The sequence below is a fragment of the Augochlora pura genome, chromosome 11 (assembly GCF_028453695.1).
Source record: "Augochlora pura isolate Apur16 chromosome 11, APUR_v2.2.1, whole genome shotgun sequence".
Classification (NCBI taxonomy): domain Eukaryota; kingdom Metazoa; phylum Arthropoda; class Insecta; order Hymenoptera; family Halictidae; genus Augochlora; species Augochlora pura.
In genome coordinates, this window is record NC_135782.1 from 19,061,090 (window position 1) to 19,079,092 (window position 18,003).

The following is an 18,003-nucleotide window of genomic DNA, read 5'->3' on the forward strand; positions in this document are numbered from 1 at the left end:
CGCGTATTATTTCACACGGAGAAATTACCGAGTTCCTGCTCCTCCATCGAAATCTGTATTAAAAGACAATCGTGCACAATACCTGGGAAGTGCAACGCGGGTCGCTCTGATCCCACGCAACCGGTTCACGGTTGTTAAAAGAACGTACCGCTCGGCAATTCCCCTGAACTTTACAAAATTTTGCTTCGCCCCACCAATCGAACGAACAAACGATCGAACGAACGATGATAGCTTGTAGAATTTAGCCTTCGGAATTTCGGCGTTTTCGATTCGAACGAGAGATGGAAAAAAGAGCGTTGCGAGACGTTTTGGTTCGTTGAAAACTGATGGGAACCTTTGAGACCTTAACCCGAGGATCGTTAGGAACGCGAAGATCGTCCTCGCGGCGCTTCGTCGCGTTGCCGCGACCCGGATCCGATCGCTGAATTCTCCGGGAACGTCACGACTCCCATCGCTCCTCGTGACTGTCGTTATTCAAAGGTCAGCTACCTTTCGGTCTAGGATACGCGATTCGTTCGCGTTTGACGACGATATCGGTCAGTAGTTCCTTCCGAATATTCGATGAACACGTGCCAATTCAATTCACGTGCGCCATTATTCAACCATCGATCGAACGCGGTTGAAAAATATTGGAATACCTGTAAAGAGAATATACCCTCTTTAAAATTACCGCGCTCAGTACATGGTGCGCGCGCGCGCGGCTGTGACAAACCTGCTAGCTGGCCCCATGGTGAGGGAGATGGATAGATAGAAGAATTAAAATAGAGAACACGTGCTAAGATAAGAAAAGATTACGTAAAATTAATTAATCGTTATAAGGAAAATAGTTGATAGAAGCAGAGCTGTGAAAGAGAGACGAACAGTTGACCTAAATTGTCGTTTCTCTTATTTACAGGTAAACTTGTAAATTTTGTATATATTGTAGTTATAGGAATATAGGTTATAATACAAATCTCTTATTTACAGAGAATCTTTAGTCAATTCATTTCGATCATTAAAACCCTTCGAAAACCCACATTATATACCGTTGTCTGGTACATCTCCGACGAAATACGGTATTTCTCGCGGAAGCCAGCGAATGGTTCGATGCTACTCGGAAACTTGCAAGTGTAACCTGATCCGGAGCGCTTCCACGCGGAAAGGACGACGCGTCGCCATCGTGTTATCATCGTGTTACGTTTCGCGATCGACGACACCGGAAGGAAGCAACGCAAATAACTGTGCATAACCTCGCGGCGTACGATTTCGGAAAATCTGATGGAGAGAAGCTGCATGTACTCTTTTGCCGACGCTGCGCGGCGATTTTATTTCTGAAGAAGGTCGTGGCTATCTAGTCGAGATAGCATCTCTCGCGACGAAGACGCAATCGGATTATTCCGCGAGAAGTGCCAATCATCCGTACAAAATGTTCCCTGTTCAACGAGCCATTGTTCTCGAATCGATATCTATTTGCACAAGCCACCGGTGTGCGCGACCTCGCTCGTTCGCTCGCTCGCTCGCTCGCCTCTATTGGCAAACGAATTTTAGAAGCCTGTGGGAAAGCTCGCGCCGCGAGCCGCTTCCATTGTTACCGGCTGGCTGCCCGGTAATCTCGTTGCGTCGACAAACTTTCAATGATTAAGTAACAAGTCCCTTTGGAATTGCTGGAAAACGAGCCAACGATAAATAGGCTCGACGAGGTGCCATCAACTCGCCCGCCTTTCTTTCCGGATCGAGGCAACTCTCCGGACAACCATCCGACAGAGAAAAGTCATCGATTTCTTCTCGGCTACTCTGTTTAGAACGATTCCGTCTCTAAGAAGCAACGTTGCAGCGTTCCCTCTACCAGACTGCCAGCGCGAACACATTATTTCCTCGCGAGTGAAGTGAAAGGTTCCTAACGAACTCTGCAGACTGTCGACCACGTGATTACGCGTCATTATACGTGCACGTACAAATACGTTGCATGGTCCGTCGATGCGAATTCTGTTCGGCCGCAGACCTCGATAGCCTGACATCGTTGGCGCTAGGCGCGTGTGTCGTCCAGTTCCGAAAGATGGGTAGATGGAAAGGGCGGGGTACATACTCGGAAAGGGAAAGATGAAGCAAGATGGAGGAGCATGAAGGAGGAATAGCATGGGTTGAATTTGCATGAAACAGCGACGCCGGCTGGTAGAGGATAGACCGGGACTCAAAGGTCGCCTTGTTACGAGATGATTCCTTGCAAGTGGTCTTTGCCATTTCCCATGGGCAGACCCATAAAGCGACGGAGGTCGGGCCGGCCTCGACACGATGGATCACGGCGATAAGGGTATATGCATCTTGTTCCGCGGCGTGTACCGGTCCCGGTACCGGCTCTCCGGAAGCGATCCGAGCGTCGAGAGCGTCGAGAACGTTGAAACGCGTTCGTCCCCGCTGTCCAGATTTTTCAAAAGCAACTTACAATGTTTAACGACGAGCAGTCCCGAGGAGCAGAAACTCTCGGTTATTTATAGCTCGACGTTCACTTTGGGATAATTTTCGGGATGTCGTAATTTCCGAGGCGCTATCGCGAGCTAAACCCCCTTCAGCAGGGGCGTCTCTGTTTCGATACTCGGCGATGCCTCGCGTGGGCGAATCGACCCAACGCCGAGATATTTCTCCGCCTCTTACTCTCTCGTGCGCCGCAGTCTACGCGCTCCGTCTACGTGGGCCGCCCGCGATATTATAATAAAGGCCTCGCGGAACGATAGAAAGGTATGAGAAACCTGGTAATAATAGCCGACTGCCGAGGCCCACCGGATTGGCAGGTGTACATCCCGGTCGAGACCGGCCTCAACCGGCACCCGCCGCGCACCGAAACCGGAGAGCTTTTACAACGGCCAGAAAACAATAAACTCTACAGCCAGTTGGAACGGTCGCGATTCGCAGGGATTCCATGTCGCGACGCAAAACCGGTTAGACATTCGCCGATAGATGTTTTATTGATATTTTTATAGATGGATAAATTGCGTCAGAGCGAAGGAGAGTTTTCCTAGGTTTATCCGGGGACGTTTCTCCTTTGCAAACGGGTCCGTGTAGCGCATGCACGAGTCCGTTGCGAGCCCGTCACGCGCGACACGACGGTCGAGCGATGAAAACGCGTCCGGGACGAGATTCTCACGAAGAACGCAACAACGTTCCACGCCCCAGAAACACAAACGTGTCGAGTTGCCGCGATCCGAGTCGAGGCCCTTGCTCCCGATGCAACGCATCCGTTTGTCCTAAACGCGATCCCTTATATCGCGAGACGAAACAGAACGCGACGCCCTCTCGGAAAATTGTGCAACCCTTGGCGCGTCTCGATTTCGTCGGACGCGATTCCTCGCTTGTTCCAGGAAGGCGGTGTTGTCCCGGGGTTCTCGTTTTCTCGACCGCACACCGGCCGAGCCCGCGCGCAGCGGATAAGATCTCGTAAACGAGATCGAAACTGGCCTCTCCCACGCAGGCATTACGAGACCTTAGTTGGCTCCATTTACTGCTCGCGCGCTTCCACCCATGTACACGTCGCTTCCACGCGCGAAACTGTTCCCGATCGCGAATAAATTTCGCCGTGCGGCGCGGATTGTCGGAGCGAAGGGCCGAGGGAGAAGCGGACTCGCGCTCGTCCAGCGAAAAGCCCGAATAAATTCGACGACCGTATTTTACCGCGCCGACTTTACAACTTACTCGCGGGACCATATACACGAAACGAACAAGCGTCCGCTCCACGTCGCTGCAGAGTCGTCTTTCCCCCCTCTGTTGCAACGCCGCGACTCCGTCGAGGATCAAACGTACCGTTCCGTTTACGAATACCATTACCAATGCCATTCGACAAGTGTCTCTGGCAACGCGAAGCGATCTCGACTGTTAAACGTTACTTGGCAAAAGCCTACCAGAAGGCGATCGTTTAATTGGTGCTCGCGGCGCCAATTAGCCGGGCTAAATGTTGCATCGGATTCGCGACGGAGATTGAAAAGCGCGTGGCGATAAATCAGACCGCGAGAGCAATTTGCGGTCCAAGATGGAGAAAAGGCTGGGAGCGACAGGGGAACGAAATCGCCCGGTGATACAGCGATAAACAGTTTTCCAGTGACAAATCTCGGGTCCCAAAGGCGGACTATTCAATGGACAGTATAGATTATTCTCGACTAGAAAGGTTTCCGTTCGACGCGATCGCATTGAAATAATTCCATGGGTCCGCAGGCGACCGGTAATACTAGGAACGCGATAAATAACATCGGTCCGTCGAGATAGCCGCTCGATTCCGCGCTCGGTCCTAAATATCTTCGGTCCTTATATCGCGAGACGCGATATGCATTTCGGCGAGGGCGTCGCGGAACCGACATTGCATACCAATGTCGCAATGTTCGGAATCCTGAATCCATGCCGGATCGAGACTCGAAACTCGTCCCATAGTCTTTGGAGGAGGTCTGTGCGAGCGCACAGGTGGTTCCCGCGCACCTGCCGGCTCGTTGCTCTCACAATCGGTACCTCACCGAACTCCGTACGCGTCTCGACGGCCCGCGCGCGACGTCTCGCGACGCCCCGCTCACGACGTCTCGGCCTGGTTCCTTAAAAGGCGCGCGTGGGTGGCCACCTCCTTGCATAATTGTGTATGCAGCTCCCTCCGTGGGTCGCGGAGAAATTCCAGGCAAGTGGGCAACTGGACTCGGTGCAAGAACCGCTACCAACTTTTCCATCGGAACCGGCCGCGGCCGCGTTCAACGAGAATGGTCTCTCGCAATGGGTCAGCAAATTTTCTCTGAATTAACCGACGAGAACGCCGGCTGAAAATCAAACGTTCGATGCGTCGAAAGTGTCCGAAGCGCGAGAGGTAGAGCAGCCGAAGCGTCGAAGCGCAAACAGGTTCCCCGAGTGGCCGTTTCGAGGGATATCGAAGGGACTGGACAACCGTGGCGATGAAGAAACGCGCGGAGTGCGAAGGGGTGAGGAGAAGAGCCGGCAACGGCATCTTGGCGTTGCGAGCATTCCGTTTAGACCTCCTTGTGCGCGAGCAATTCCGGCGGCGAGGAGGCTGTCTGGCCTATTTACGACAATCCCTTAACAAGAGCCACCGCCGGCCGTAGGTTTTCTGGCGTAGGTTTTCTCACGTAGGTTTTCTAGCGCAGCCGGACACATAATTGCAGCTCCGTTCCTTCCTGCCTGTCCACGAGCGACGTGAACTGGGGGGACTGGAACGGCTCGAAAACGAGAGAGACCGTCGTCGGAAATGGCAGTGATCCGCGACCGTCGACCCGTTCCACGAGGCTGGACGCGCATTGTTAGCCCGCGGACGTTTAACCAAATTGTAAAGCACGGCCTTCCGAGGTATCACGCGACACGATTTCCCGCAGCGAAAAATTCTGTTTCCAAGTTTCCGATTTGCCACGTGGATATAAATCGCTGTATAAAGGCTGGCTCGCTCGGCTCGATGCGAATTTCATATAGATCGGTAATCGATAACAGTTGACCGGTCGAACCAAAGGTTCGTGCCAAGTTTGTCTCTGTGCCAGAATTTTACATAGAACAACCGGCCGATCGATATCCGTCGGAGGGGGGTCGGTGCAATATCCTCGCCCTTCGAAATTTGCATACGGCTGCCAGGGACGAGGGTGAAATATATTAAAACGTATTCGACGCGGATCGAGGCGAGGGCGAGCGGACGAAAACTATTCAACTCGAGCTTATTGTGTCAGGGGTCATAGTTCGCGGGTCCCGAAGCAGTGGACGATGCAAAGTGTACTGCAAGCTCTAGCGAAACGTTGTCTCGAGGCGACAGAGATTTGCATCCGCGAGATACTCGAGGAAAATTCGAGCGATTACCTTGCTCGAATCAACGACGTCCGCCGTCGTGGCGAAAGGAACGTCTTTTTCCCGGCAAGCTCGCCGACTTTCCTCTCTCTCTCGAGACTCCCTTTGTGTTTCCGGTCACGTCTCGAGGTGACTTTCCATCCCCCAAGGTTCCGCGCTCGTTCCCATACATCTGGTCCACGCCTACCAAAAGATTATTCGAAGCCACGAAACTTGGATATTCCTCGCGGTATCCCGTCGTGCGGCGAATATCCAATCGCCAGGCTACGTGGGGATAGAAGGTCCACCGTGGGGGTACGTCGAATCGCAGAGATGACTGGTAAAACAGGGCACAAAGGATCCGAAAAACGGAATTGGACGCGGCCCGACGCTTCGAACAATCTCCGGCGGCTCGGCCGAACGATTTGTAATTAAAATTCGCGCGGCACGATAGCTCGCCGATTTCCATGGATATTGCAGAGCCTTTCTTTCGCGGCGTCGATATTCACGGTAGTAGGGTGCGAGGCGCAGGAGAATCGTCGACGTCTTCGAAGACGGACGAATGCGACGCAGAGCAGGAATTATCGAGATTTATCAGCGAGTTTGTAGTCGCGTTTTCGAGAGAACCGTCGTAGCCCTGACCTCGGGAGACGACTCTGCGTATAATTGTCTCGAAAGGCAAACGGCGGCGCAACCTGTTTTTCACGGAGAACTCCTTAAATATTACGTTGTCCGGCGAAGCTGATCGTTACGCGTGTCCGTTAATGAAACGCTTTGTTCGTAACCGAGACACGCGTAAACCCAAACCGCGTCTGGACCTGGAAAGGCAGGTGCTCGGATAGCCGGCCCGCGATTTCCAGGGAGGTCGGAAATTAAAATTTGACTTTTGGTGTCGGTGTTGCAGGGGACATCGAGGACTGCCTGGTCGCCCCGGTCGCCCAGGGCCAGTTCACGCCTCTGCCGGAAGCCCTTTGTTGGGCTATCCTGGAGCTGACGTCGCAGAGGCAGGCGGCGACCTTGGACACGCTACGATCCGCTCTGAGGAACGCTTTCCCAGCGATGCAGAGACCGAACCGCGAGCTGGTCTACGACGCCCTCGCGAAGCTGATGCAAGAACGGAAGATTTATCACACGTCCCAGGGCTATTTCGTCGTTACGCCCGAGACCAGAAGACTCAGACGCGACTCGAGCAACTCGAGGCGGTGCTCCAGGGAAGTGAGCGGGTCCAGGGGTCAGGGCAGCATGCTGATGACCAACGACGAGGCCATGGCGCTCGTGCACGGCGAGATGTTGACCCTGAGGGATGGTGATGTCACGCATCAAGCTGTGCAGACCAATCTGGCGGACGTGATTTGCGGAGGTAACGACCCCGGTCCTTGGAATCTACTCCGATCTACGTTACTGCTTTCTATCCCTAAGTCTTCTACTCTATTTCGTACACAGTTCGGAAACGATGCCACGAGTGGAACGATTGCAAATATAGCGGAGATGGCAAAGGAGGGTTCGCGGCTTGAGGATGGAAAGGTCTCTCGTTCGGCACGTGTTCGGCAATCGTTTCGACTGTCCAGAAGGAGTTTGCTAGCAGCTCGCGTGCGCGGCCACCTTTTTCTCGCGAACTCGATGGACGAGTCCGGTGCGTTTATGTTGTCGTCGTCCTTGGCAGCCACGCAGGCCACGCAGCTCTCGCGCCGGAAGACCGCGCATTCCTCCGGCGGATCCGTTTGAAAAATTCCCGCGATTCGATTTAAATTGCGCCGCGTTATCTCGGCATTTAGAGTGCCCTGTCGTCCGCGACCGCGAATTTATATCCACGAGCCGCAGCCGCAGCCGCGGCTGCCCCAGCCGGAATTAGAAATTCAAATAGTATCGGCGCGAAGAAAACTCTAGAATTTTCTTTATCCGGAACGCGTCCCACACCGGGATATGGTAAACGCGATCGCGACATTCCACGATAATACGTTCCACCGTCCTCTGCAACGCGTCCACCTATCGTGTAACGCGTATCGTACATCGTATATCCTATATCGTTCCGGTAACGCCGGGCCGCGTCATGCCGGCTCTCTGGCACAATGTTGCACCAAACGATGTGCCACGTCGTCCGTTGGCGTGCGGAGCATGCACATCGTGCGCATACTCGATGGAAGAGAGCACAAGAAATCCAACTTGTTCGGGAACGCTCCAATAAATCCAGCGATGCAATATTCATGCCCGCGAACCATTTTCGCATTGTTTTACCCCGAGACTCGTCACGATCGGCCACCGTGGGAACCGGATAACGCGCGCATTTCCGTTTTTCATACACGAATCTCGCGACGTCCTCGAGATCCGACCAATTTCCAGCGCATCCCAGATACCGGTAGATTTCCGATATCCTAGATATCGAGGCGCTGTACTCGGCCTGAATACAGAATACATGTGGCGTTGTTGCTTTTCGTTATTTGGCCAGAGTTTCTTTCGCAGCAGCAGCGCGTCAAAGCTGGACTTTTCTGGCGCGACGACACGAAAAGAAACACCTCCGGCTCGTCTTCGTGTTCGCGATCGTGATCGCGTTCGTACTCTTATTCGTAATCGTGTTCGTAGGTATGCCGAGACCTCCATAGAGATGGAGGACGCGCGCGCGCGCGCGAGAGCTTCGCCCCGATGGTACACATATGGGAACGGACTGTGCCAACTCGACGATGCCTGGAAAGCGTTTAGCGCAGTCGATATATTAGCTATCGGTCACGAGTCACGACCACGACATTGTCTACCGTTACACACGTTGCCAGCAGGGATTACACGAGGGGGGGAGGGGGCACCGCACATATACATGTATAATCTTCCTACTTTTCTCCGACTCGTTCCTCGAGTGATTCTCACGCTGGTAACCCACTCGGTCGTCGCCACCGCCGCCGGGCATGTACCGCGATGATAATCAGGGACGCGGGGTGTTCCACTTTTTGAGAACCGGGTGGGAGCTCGCGACTCCGAGCGCGCGGAATCGCCGAGACAATTCCAAGGATCAACGATCCTAATAATCAACCATGTTTTTTTCAGGCAATCCAAACGACAAGGTCCTGTTCGCGAGGTGTCGGTCGATGCCTGGACGCCTCGAGAGGCGACACTCTCTCCGGCTGTGGGGCTCCGCCAGGCGTCTGCACAGAAGCGGAAGTTCACGGTCTTTGCCACGAAGGCCGGAAAGAAGCGACACGTCGTCGAGCGCGGAATACGCGAGCACCGACAGCGCGCCGCACAGTCCAACCAGTGAGTCGAATCGAGCCGAGTCGAGTCGAGTCGGGGAAGGGATTTGTTTCGGTGACGGGTGAGATGGCTCGTTGAACCCTGTTCAACTTCCGAGGGGTTCTCCTATCTAAAATCGTAAAGATGGGAAATTGTAGCGTGGGAGAGGATTTTTCTATCGGCCGCATCATCTCTCACCGAAATAGACGACTCCGGCGGCCTGTGTCTGCTCGATGCGCTTCTTAGTCACACCCTTAGCTGCTGGCCAAGCCCTTCCTCGATTCCCGATCTCTCGTCAACAGAACCGCCGGCATCGGTCCCCCTTTTCTCAAGGTTTCTCCGGGATTTTTTCAGAGAAAATAGGTCTGCTCTCCAGGCTGTTCCGGCGCAGCACGCGGAGGAAGGGTGCACCGCTGATGGGCACGTTCAGCGCCCAGTATCCTCCTACCGAGTGGTTCAACCCACGCGTCGTTCACCTGCACAGCGTGGCCACGCAAACGAGAGCCGCCAGCCCTTCGGTGAGTCGAACAAAGTCGCTCTGTTCTCGCGGAGAAACGAGCGCGCGTTTCTCCGACGAATGAAAGCAACGCCGGAGAAAATGGACCGCGAAATGGTTCCTACGTCCGCTTCGCAATAGACGACGGAAACTTGGCTAGAATTGGTACAACGGCCAAGGATCGTTTGCAGATGATGGAGGGTCTGGACCAGTCGCAGGCCAGCTTTCAAGTCTGGGACGACTCGAGTTCGGTGCGATCCGCCACGTTGCCCAGGCGACATCGACGCCAAGCCAGCGGCGACTCTTCCAGCTTGTTGGCAAACTCGACTCCCAGGAGTTCCAGACGACATCGATCCCCTTGCTCCACTCTGCCCAGATCAAAGTGCTCAAGCCTGAGCAGATGCACGTCGAGAGCGTCCGTGCTTCCGTCGACCGGCGGTCAGGAGCCCTACCAGAGTCGCAATCAAACGCAGAACGGAAAGAACTCGGCCAACTCATCGCCCAGCAGAAGCGGCGGAAGTTCCGGCTCGGTGCGGACCACGAACGTCAGTCCGGCAAAGACGGCCACCCTCGGCCGATCCGGCACGAGACAGTCAAACTCTCGACGACCTAGCCACGACTCCACCGGCAGCGGTACCAAATCGAACGGATCGCCTCAGCACAAGGTAAAAAAGGGAACGTTATCGATGTCGGTTTCGCCGTTTATCGCGGTAAAGAAGACTTTGCGTCCTAACCCCTAGCTCGACGCGAGACCTTAATAACATGTCTGCTTTCTAATCGTACCGATTCGATCTCTCGACAGGTATTGCAGAAGACGTCGTCCGGCCATTCGTCGCATTCCAGTGGAAAATCGATTTCCAGCGGTAAACTCTCGTCGTCCCCGTTGAAAACGTCCGCGTTACCAGCGAAATCTTCTCCGTTGAAGGTAGTCCAGCAAGGGTCGCTGACTCCCCTGCAGGAAGCGCAGAACTCGATCACGCTGCAGGTGTCTACGAATCTGACTCCGGTGGTGAGCCCGTCGCAGGAGCAGCGCGCCATACAGAACAGCGTGACGTTGGCGTCGAACGCGACCAGCACGACCACGATCTCCGGGTCGCCGGGCACCAAGATCTACGTGCAGCAGAACAACTCGCCGATGAGGTCGGTCATCACGTTCGAAAACGGCACGATCAAAACGAAACTGGCCGAGAAGGAGGACTGCAAGGAGAAGCAGGACCGGGAGCTGCTGGGCGAGAAGATCTACAAGACCGGGAGGATAGAGGACGAGAAGCTGTACAAGTCGAGCAAACTCGAGCGGCCCTCCTCCTTGTACGCCTCCAAAGAATCGAAGCCGAGCCTGTTGCAGTCCGAATCGGACAAGGAGAACAAGCCGAAACCCGACGAGGAGCAGCCGCCCAACAAGCTCAAGCTGACGAATCGTTTGAACAACAGCCAGGCGCACCTGATCGACGGCTCGACGAACAACATCGACAAGAATTCGCTGGTGAACGAGCACCCGGTGGCCGCGCTGTCGAACGCGAAGAACACCAACGACGCCATGAACAACTCGCGCAAGCTCAGCCTGTCGTTGTCGAAGGACGCGCTCAGCTACAGGAATCTGCTGCGCCCTGGCTCCAAGAACAACATCGCCTCGAACCCACCCTCGCCCACCAAGTCGTTCGACGGTTTCGGCGGCTCGTTCAACAACGTCTACATCGAGAACCTGGAGGCGAGCAAGCAGAGAGCTCCGCAGGGCTCGGAGCCGAACCTGGAGAAAACGGTGGGCCGGGGCGACCTCTACGCGTATCCCAGCCTGAGCGACATGCAGGTGCAGTTTACCAGCCTGGCGGCCCAAAAGATCCTCAAGGGTTGCCCGATCAACAGTGTGGACACCTTGGTCGAGGTGAACACGGCCGCGGCCGAGAAGCCAAACAACTGCGACGTCACCGTGCACACCGATTTTGGACTCGTTTAACGTTGCACCGACGGTTTCTCGCGGGCCTCCGACGCCCAAACGTCGGTCCTTGACGCAACGAACCCGATCCGCGCGATCGCATCTCGCACGATCGCGTCGCTACACAGCAAACTCGGTGAACGACTGTACTCTGCTCAAGCATATAGAGAAACAGCGAGAATGTGTGAGAGAAAGAGAGAGAGAGAGAGAGAGACCAAGAGAGTGAGAGCACTGTATTACAGTTACCAATAAAGAGACGATTCTTCGTCGTCGTGGTGTTCCGGCGCGCGTTCCATCTTCGCCCAACGGATTTATTTGCAATTTTGACGCCCGTTTCCAACCCGCTCGGTAAAATCGGTAATCGATAATCGATCGTCGTACCGCTCGGGCTTCCACATCGATCACCGGATCTATATGCTTACGCGGCCCGAACGTTCGTTACTATTTTAGAAATAAATGGCAGCCATTCCACAGAAAGTATTCGTTACGTAGCTTATCTCTAGTTGTTTAAACCATATCCAGGAATCCGACGACAACGCGTTCGAAAGCTTGTGAATCCAGAACGCATCCCAGTCCTTTCGACAAACGATTCCGTTGCGCACAAGGTTCGAGCACGATCGAGCTCCGATTGCTTTCGAGGATTTTCTGCACTGCTTGAAACCCAAACAATGTCCGAGGACAGAGTTCGCCGAGAACTCGAGGAATTGACGCAACAAGAAAATGAAACACTGCCTGACAATTTACTACTACGGTGCCTCATAGATTACTTGGTATACTCTAGCATAGCGTGCTAACGACATAACAGCGCGGAACCAACTGTGACGTTCGGACGAACAGTCCAAGACCTTCGAACGATAGTCAAAACTTAAAATTAGTTAATGTAGGATACAGGCAAATTAGCGTAACACGAGAAATCAAAATCGAAATAATCGTTCGGTTCGACACTGACGCGAGAAACGACCCAACTACTAGCGATTCGATGGAACTGTACGCGAGAGATCGATCGAGAACATCGTCGCCGTATAATTGAAACAACTGTACAATTTTCCAAAATTTTCCACTCGAAGCTAGCGACTGAACTGTGTATTTTAGAAAGCTGAATAATAAAACCATACGAAATAAACGACATCGAATAACGAAAAAAGAATAAGCACTCGAGAATTTATTCCAAGGAAAAGGGATCGCTGTTTCAACTTTGATTCGTACACGAAAATTATCACACGTTTCGAGCAGTATCTTCTAAAGTCACCGGAAGCGATTCTCCCGACGCGATGCATCGAACGAGTCACATATCGTCCGCTGATCATTTTTCTCTTAATTTATTCTTAACGAATCGTCTATAAAAACGGGTACCACAACGTCGTGATGTTGGCTGTTTTGCATCGCTTTACGAGACTAAAGCGATTCGCTAAAGCATTGCTTCACGTACGATAGCCTGAAAATTGCCTTAATCGAACGCGAGAATAACCGAGAATAAGCGAGAATAAGCGTGAATAAACGTGAATAAACGTGTATAAGCGAGAATAAGAGCGAGAGTGTGAGAGAGAGAAAGAGAAAATATGGAATATTTTGCGCGAATCCAAATACTGCCAATTCTCTAGCGTCGATATACATATACGTATACATATAGATTAGTGACAGAAGCGAAAGCAAGTCTCGCGCGTCGTCGCGAACAGTGTGTGTAAAGACGTAAAAGGTGGTAATTTAAAAGGAGCACCGTTCTTTCGTTTTCAACCATCCTCGTCCCCCAAACCCCCCGTCACTCTAGATCGAGCGTCTATAATTAATCGGACGACAATTTGTTTCGGTCGATATGCCAAAGTAGAAGGAAAGCGTAGCGCAGTCAACTTTTACGATAGAACCTAGGCATAGTCATTGACTACGCGTACACGATCTACGTATAGAATATAAACGAAGAAAATCGAACGTACCACGAGCCTCATCTCGACGAACTCGTTTCCGTCTGTCTGGTCAGGGATGAATTATACATACATGTATACGTACACGTCCATATATGTGGATTGCAATCCATATACATATACATATACATATATGTATAGATGCGACGTAAAGCGAAATTCTTTGTACGCGTCAACTCGAAGAAAACAATTTTCTACTTACAGAACACGCATTTATATATACCTCTGACGGCACACAGCCGAACAAATTGGACAAAAATGAGTGGCTCGAAATCGTCGCTCGTAACGGAAATGTGCGATGCGGGACATGCGAAATTCAGACCGCCTTTCGTTCGATACACGCCAATTCACGGGGCATGGAACAAGGAACAGAAAGATGCAGAAAGGTTCCCCTTTTTCGGAAATTAAGCAGTACCATTTTATCGATTAGTGCAATGGTAAATCCAAGTGCCAAAACCGTTCTTAGTACTTAAATCGCCTTAACACTAGAAATACCGAACCGGGGTGGTTCTTTCTACACGTTGGCCTGAATTTCCTTTGTACGCTACCCGAAACGAGCTCGTTTCGAAATTCCTATTGATTTTGATCGCTGCGCCAGAAAATGTTCTCCATTTCGTAAAAGTTTTCCCTCCTTGACGTTAGCCGTCGACACCGCGATATGGGTCGCCTTTCACACGGTCTGGTAGTTCTAGTGTTAAACCGCGGATTCTCCGTCTAACGTTTCGAATCATAATTATTATTAACTGAATTACTATTAAACTAGAGTATAAACACGTAGTCGTAAGACGGCAGGTTTTAAGAAGAGACCCCAGGACACAGCTTGTCGTACCTGCTTTGTACATTTCATACATTGTATTGCCGATTAATCGATTAGCAATCTCGATACACCTCCATGTCTTCCACTTTTTACGAAAATGGGATGACACGAGCCTTTTACGCCCTCATTTCTTAACGAAGACTAACTTGTAGAGTATCCATTGTGTAATCTTGATCTATTATAATTATAACAACGAAAGCCTATGATAATAATAAAAAAAATAAAAAAAATTTTTTAAATGAAACATGAAACAGAGTGTAGCTTGTCTTCATTATGCAACTTATCCGATTCTATGTAGATAATTATTAATTACAAACAAGTACGGTACAAATGGCTGAAACCTTTACGATGTTTGCGGCGATGTTACGACGTTACGATACAGTCATTTTAATGTTCAATTGTTGCATTAGTATTCGAGAACTTTAGATTGGTCAAAGAGAAAACAAACGAGAACTTTTCAACCACAAGTTTTCAAACGTCGAGCCAATACATATTTCGCAATGTTATCATCTGTTTCTTTTTCTCGCATGATAACAATGCCGTAGTTTTACCATAACTAACGTTTTTATCGACCAAGCACTGTTGGCTAACAGTTTCAACATTTTGCCACTACCCAAATTGGCGTTGAGGTCGTAATAAGACGCTCGAAAGAAGCTTCACTCTTTCTCCAACAGAGGCGCCATACATGCTCTCTGCAGAGTTGTATAAAACCATTAATTTTGGCAAAATTAGGGCGTCTATAACTGTAGCTGAAGCTACATTTCAATAATTTCCGCAGTATACGATGTACGCCCTAAAATAAAATAAATAAAGTACAGTATATAGTAATGGGTCCTATTCCTGTTGCAGCTCGATCTGTTAGAGAGAGTTGACATAGAAATTTTCTTTGCTCCGATTGGTTGGTTGCCCTAACAGTCGAAGAAAGAGAGGGGAAACAGCGAGCGAGCGAGAGAGCAGGAAATCGGCACAACTACATGCACTTTTATTGTTATCTGCGCGACACTAACTAGAAACATGATTCTAAATGAAAACACAGATCTAAACGGAGACGCGGCTCCACATGAAAACGCGTGGAACCCTTGATTTTATGTTACCACACCACGTATAGAATCTGGTGGGTATCGTTCTGTTTCTCTCCATTATATCTCGTTCTCTTTCTAGAGTATTTGTGCGAAGATAGATGCGTAGTAAATTGGTGGGGATGTGCGAGCCAGCTTAGGGAGTATGAAAAGTGTGCAGGAGTGACACTCATTATTGTATTTTGAATGTCTCCACCGAGTTCGCGGAGTCGCGGCAAGCAACGGGCGCTATACGAATCTCGAAACCGAAACATGTCGTTCCATTGTTGGGTTTAAATTCGGCAACTTCAAGCAAAATAATTTGAACACCACTACGTTTGTTAATGCAATGAAAGCGGTCATGCAACGTTTGTAATTTTAATGAGTAAAAAGTGCACAAATGTTGAAATCATTTCTCAAGTTTAGTTTGTTTTTTATTAGTTGAGCTGGGAGAATAATAGATCAACACCTCACGAGTGATGTAAGGATAGCAACATACTTCGGTGTTATGATGTTTGTTAATTAATATTCTGTTAGTACAAACAATAGTAGTGCGAGCTGGAACAATAAAGGGAAACAAAGAAAATCTACACAGTGTTTAAGTATTATAAATGGCCCTATTATTCACAAGCATGTGGGACTCTACAATGTTTTTGAACACCTTAACCCCAAAGTTTTATGTCGCTCTCACCGGAACGTCGTCGTTAATTTCGGGATTGATTCTTATTTTCGAGTGGTGGTACTTTAGAAAATATGGCACGTCTTTTATCGAGCAAGTGTCTTTAAATCATATTTCACCGTGGATCGGTGGAGGTGACAGTGGATCGGATGGAAGTAATTCAAGTTTAAATGGCTCAAATTCGAATCAACAAAACGTTCCTGAATGCAAAGTCTGGCGAAATCCGATAAACTTGTTTAGAGGGGCCGAATATCAAAGATTTTTCTGGGCCACTAACAAAGATCCGTTAACATATTACGATATGAATTTATCCGCTCAAGATCATCAGACATTCTTCACCTGTGAGGGTGACACAGGTAATTCTTACGTGGCAATGTCATTTAATCGTTTGATTCAAGCGTACCACTTTCTTTTTAACACTCCTACTAATTTCCTTCCTATAGTATATTAAGGTATATAATTGTTGCAGGTAAGGCTGAATATGAAATAATGCAAACAGCTTGGAGAGAACGTAATCCGGTAGTGAGAATAAAAGCAGCGCACAGTGCTCTCGATCATAACGCAGATTGTGCTCCTGCATATATATTACTCGCAGAAGAGGAAGCTAGTACTATTGTGGAAGCAGAAAAAATTTTGAAGCAAGCACTGAAGGTGGCTGAAAACAATTACAGGAAATCTCAAAATACACAACATCAAGGATCCCTTGCAGAAGCTATTCACAGAAGAGACACGAATGTATTAATATACATTAAACGACGATTAGCTATGTGTGCAAGAAAGTTAGGGAAACTGAAAGAAGCTGTGAAAATGTTTAGAGACTTAACAAAAGAAGTCCCGCCAATTATGAATGTGTTAAATATTCATGAGAATTTAATCGAGGCTTTATTAGAAATGCAAGCATACGCCGATGTGCAAGCAGTATTAGCAAAATACGACGACATAAGTCTACCAAAGTCGGCAACCATTTGTTATACAGCCGCATTACTGAAAGCAAGGGTAGTTGCTGATAAATTTTCAACCGATATTGCTATTAAAAGAGGCTTGACCACCCCAGAAATGATAGCTATCGAAGCTATCCACAGAGCTGTGGAGTTCAATCCTCACGTACCCAAGTATTTACTAGAAATGAAGCCTTTAATTTTACCGCCGGAACATGTGCTGAAGAGAGGAGATTCGGAAGCGATAGCATACGCATTCTTTCACCTCGCTCACTGGAAACAGATGGAAGGTGCTCTTAATTTATTACATTGCACTTGGGAAGGTACATTCAGAAGGTTACCTTATCCTTTAGAAAGGGGACATTTATTTTATCCATATCCAACCTGCACAGAATGCGCGGATCGCGAACTTTTGCCTCCGTTTCATGATGTCAGCGTTTATCCTAAAAAGGAGTTGCCATTTTTTATTTTATTTACAGCAGGTCTATGTTCCTTTACAGCACTCCTAGCGCTTTTAACGCATCAGTATCCCGATACCATGGGTGTAGTAGCACGATCAATGCTTGCCTGGTTTTCACATCCATTTTATTATATTTTAGACAAATTGGAAGCGATCTTGCCTTCTAATTTATTACAACAACTCTCTAGAATATAAGACATTTGTATGATCTCTGTAATCATAACTTATTGTGATATTTATGATACTTATGCTTTCATTGTCATATACATCAATATATATATATATATACATTATATATATGTATATATGTGTGTACATCCGTACTTCCCGAATTTCTTATGACTGATATCCTAACGCGTATTTATAGAATCAATTATTTACTTAATGTTGTTAGTTTAAAAAAGCGTTGTGTAGCGATCGATGTACAATTAATAAAAATTGGAATATCTTTGAGTTATCTTGTATTTCTGTGTACATACATATGTATATTACGGTTCGATATGTCATCAAGTTCAAATTAGGAACATAGCGCAGTTACGTAGTTTGAAAATTTTGTCAGTAGTTGTTATTCCCTATCCATATATTCAAGCAAAACTTTCCTTAAAAATCGTGAATACCTAAAATATCGAAACAATATCTCATTTAAAGTCCCTGGTTAGGTCATTGTGGGTATATCAATCAAAAATAGGTTTGATTGGATTTCATGTTTATTTAA

The 18,003-nt window shown here is 49.2% G+C and overlaps 2 protein-coding genes across 5 annotated transcripts in view; both read left to right on the top strand.

The window, feature by feature from the left end:
• Positions 1–14,398, top strand: part of Knockout (Stork-head domain-containing protein knockout) — a 56,386-nt gene extending 41,988 nt beyond the window's left edge. For 3 of the 4 annotated variants that reach the window (XM_078193809.1, XM_078193810.1, XM_078193811.1), the window contains exons 4-8: positions 6,674–7,129; positions 8,806–9,012; positions 9,322–9,506; positions 9,676–10,149; positions 10,287–14,398. In XM_078193809.1, the coding sequence (XP_078049935.1) occupies positions 6,674–7,129; positions 8,806–9,012; positions 9,322–9,506; positions 9,676–10,149; positions 10,287–11,438 (2,474 nt within the window). In that variant the 3' untranslated portion in view covers positions 11,439–14,398. The remainder of the gene's footprint in view (positions 1–6,673; positions 7,130–8,805; positions 9,013–9,321; positions 9,507–9,675; positions 10,150–10,286) is intronic. The other variant, XM_078193812.1, reaches the window with a different exon arrangement.
• Positions 14,399–15,456: 1,058 nt separating this feature from the next.
• LOC144476886 (protein ST7 homolog) lies at positions 15,457–17,724 on the top strand. Its single transcript, XM_078194201.1, has 2 exons — positions 15,457–16,246; positions 16,360–17,724. The coding sequence occupies exons 1-2, from the start codon at positions 15,823–15,825 to the stop codon at positions 17,481–17,483; spliced, it is 1,548 nt and encodes a 515-aa protein (XP_078050327.1). The 5' UTR covers positions 15,457–15,822; the 3' UTR covers positions 17,484–17,724.
• Positions 17,725–18,003: the final 279 nt, after the last annotated feature.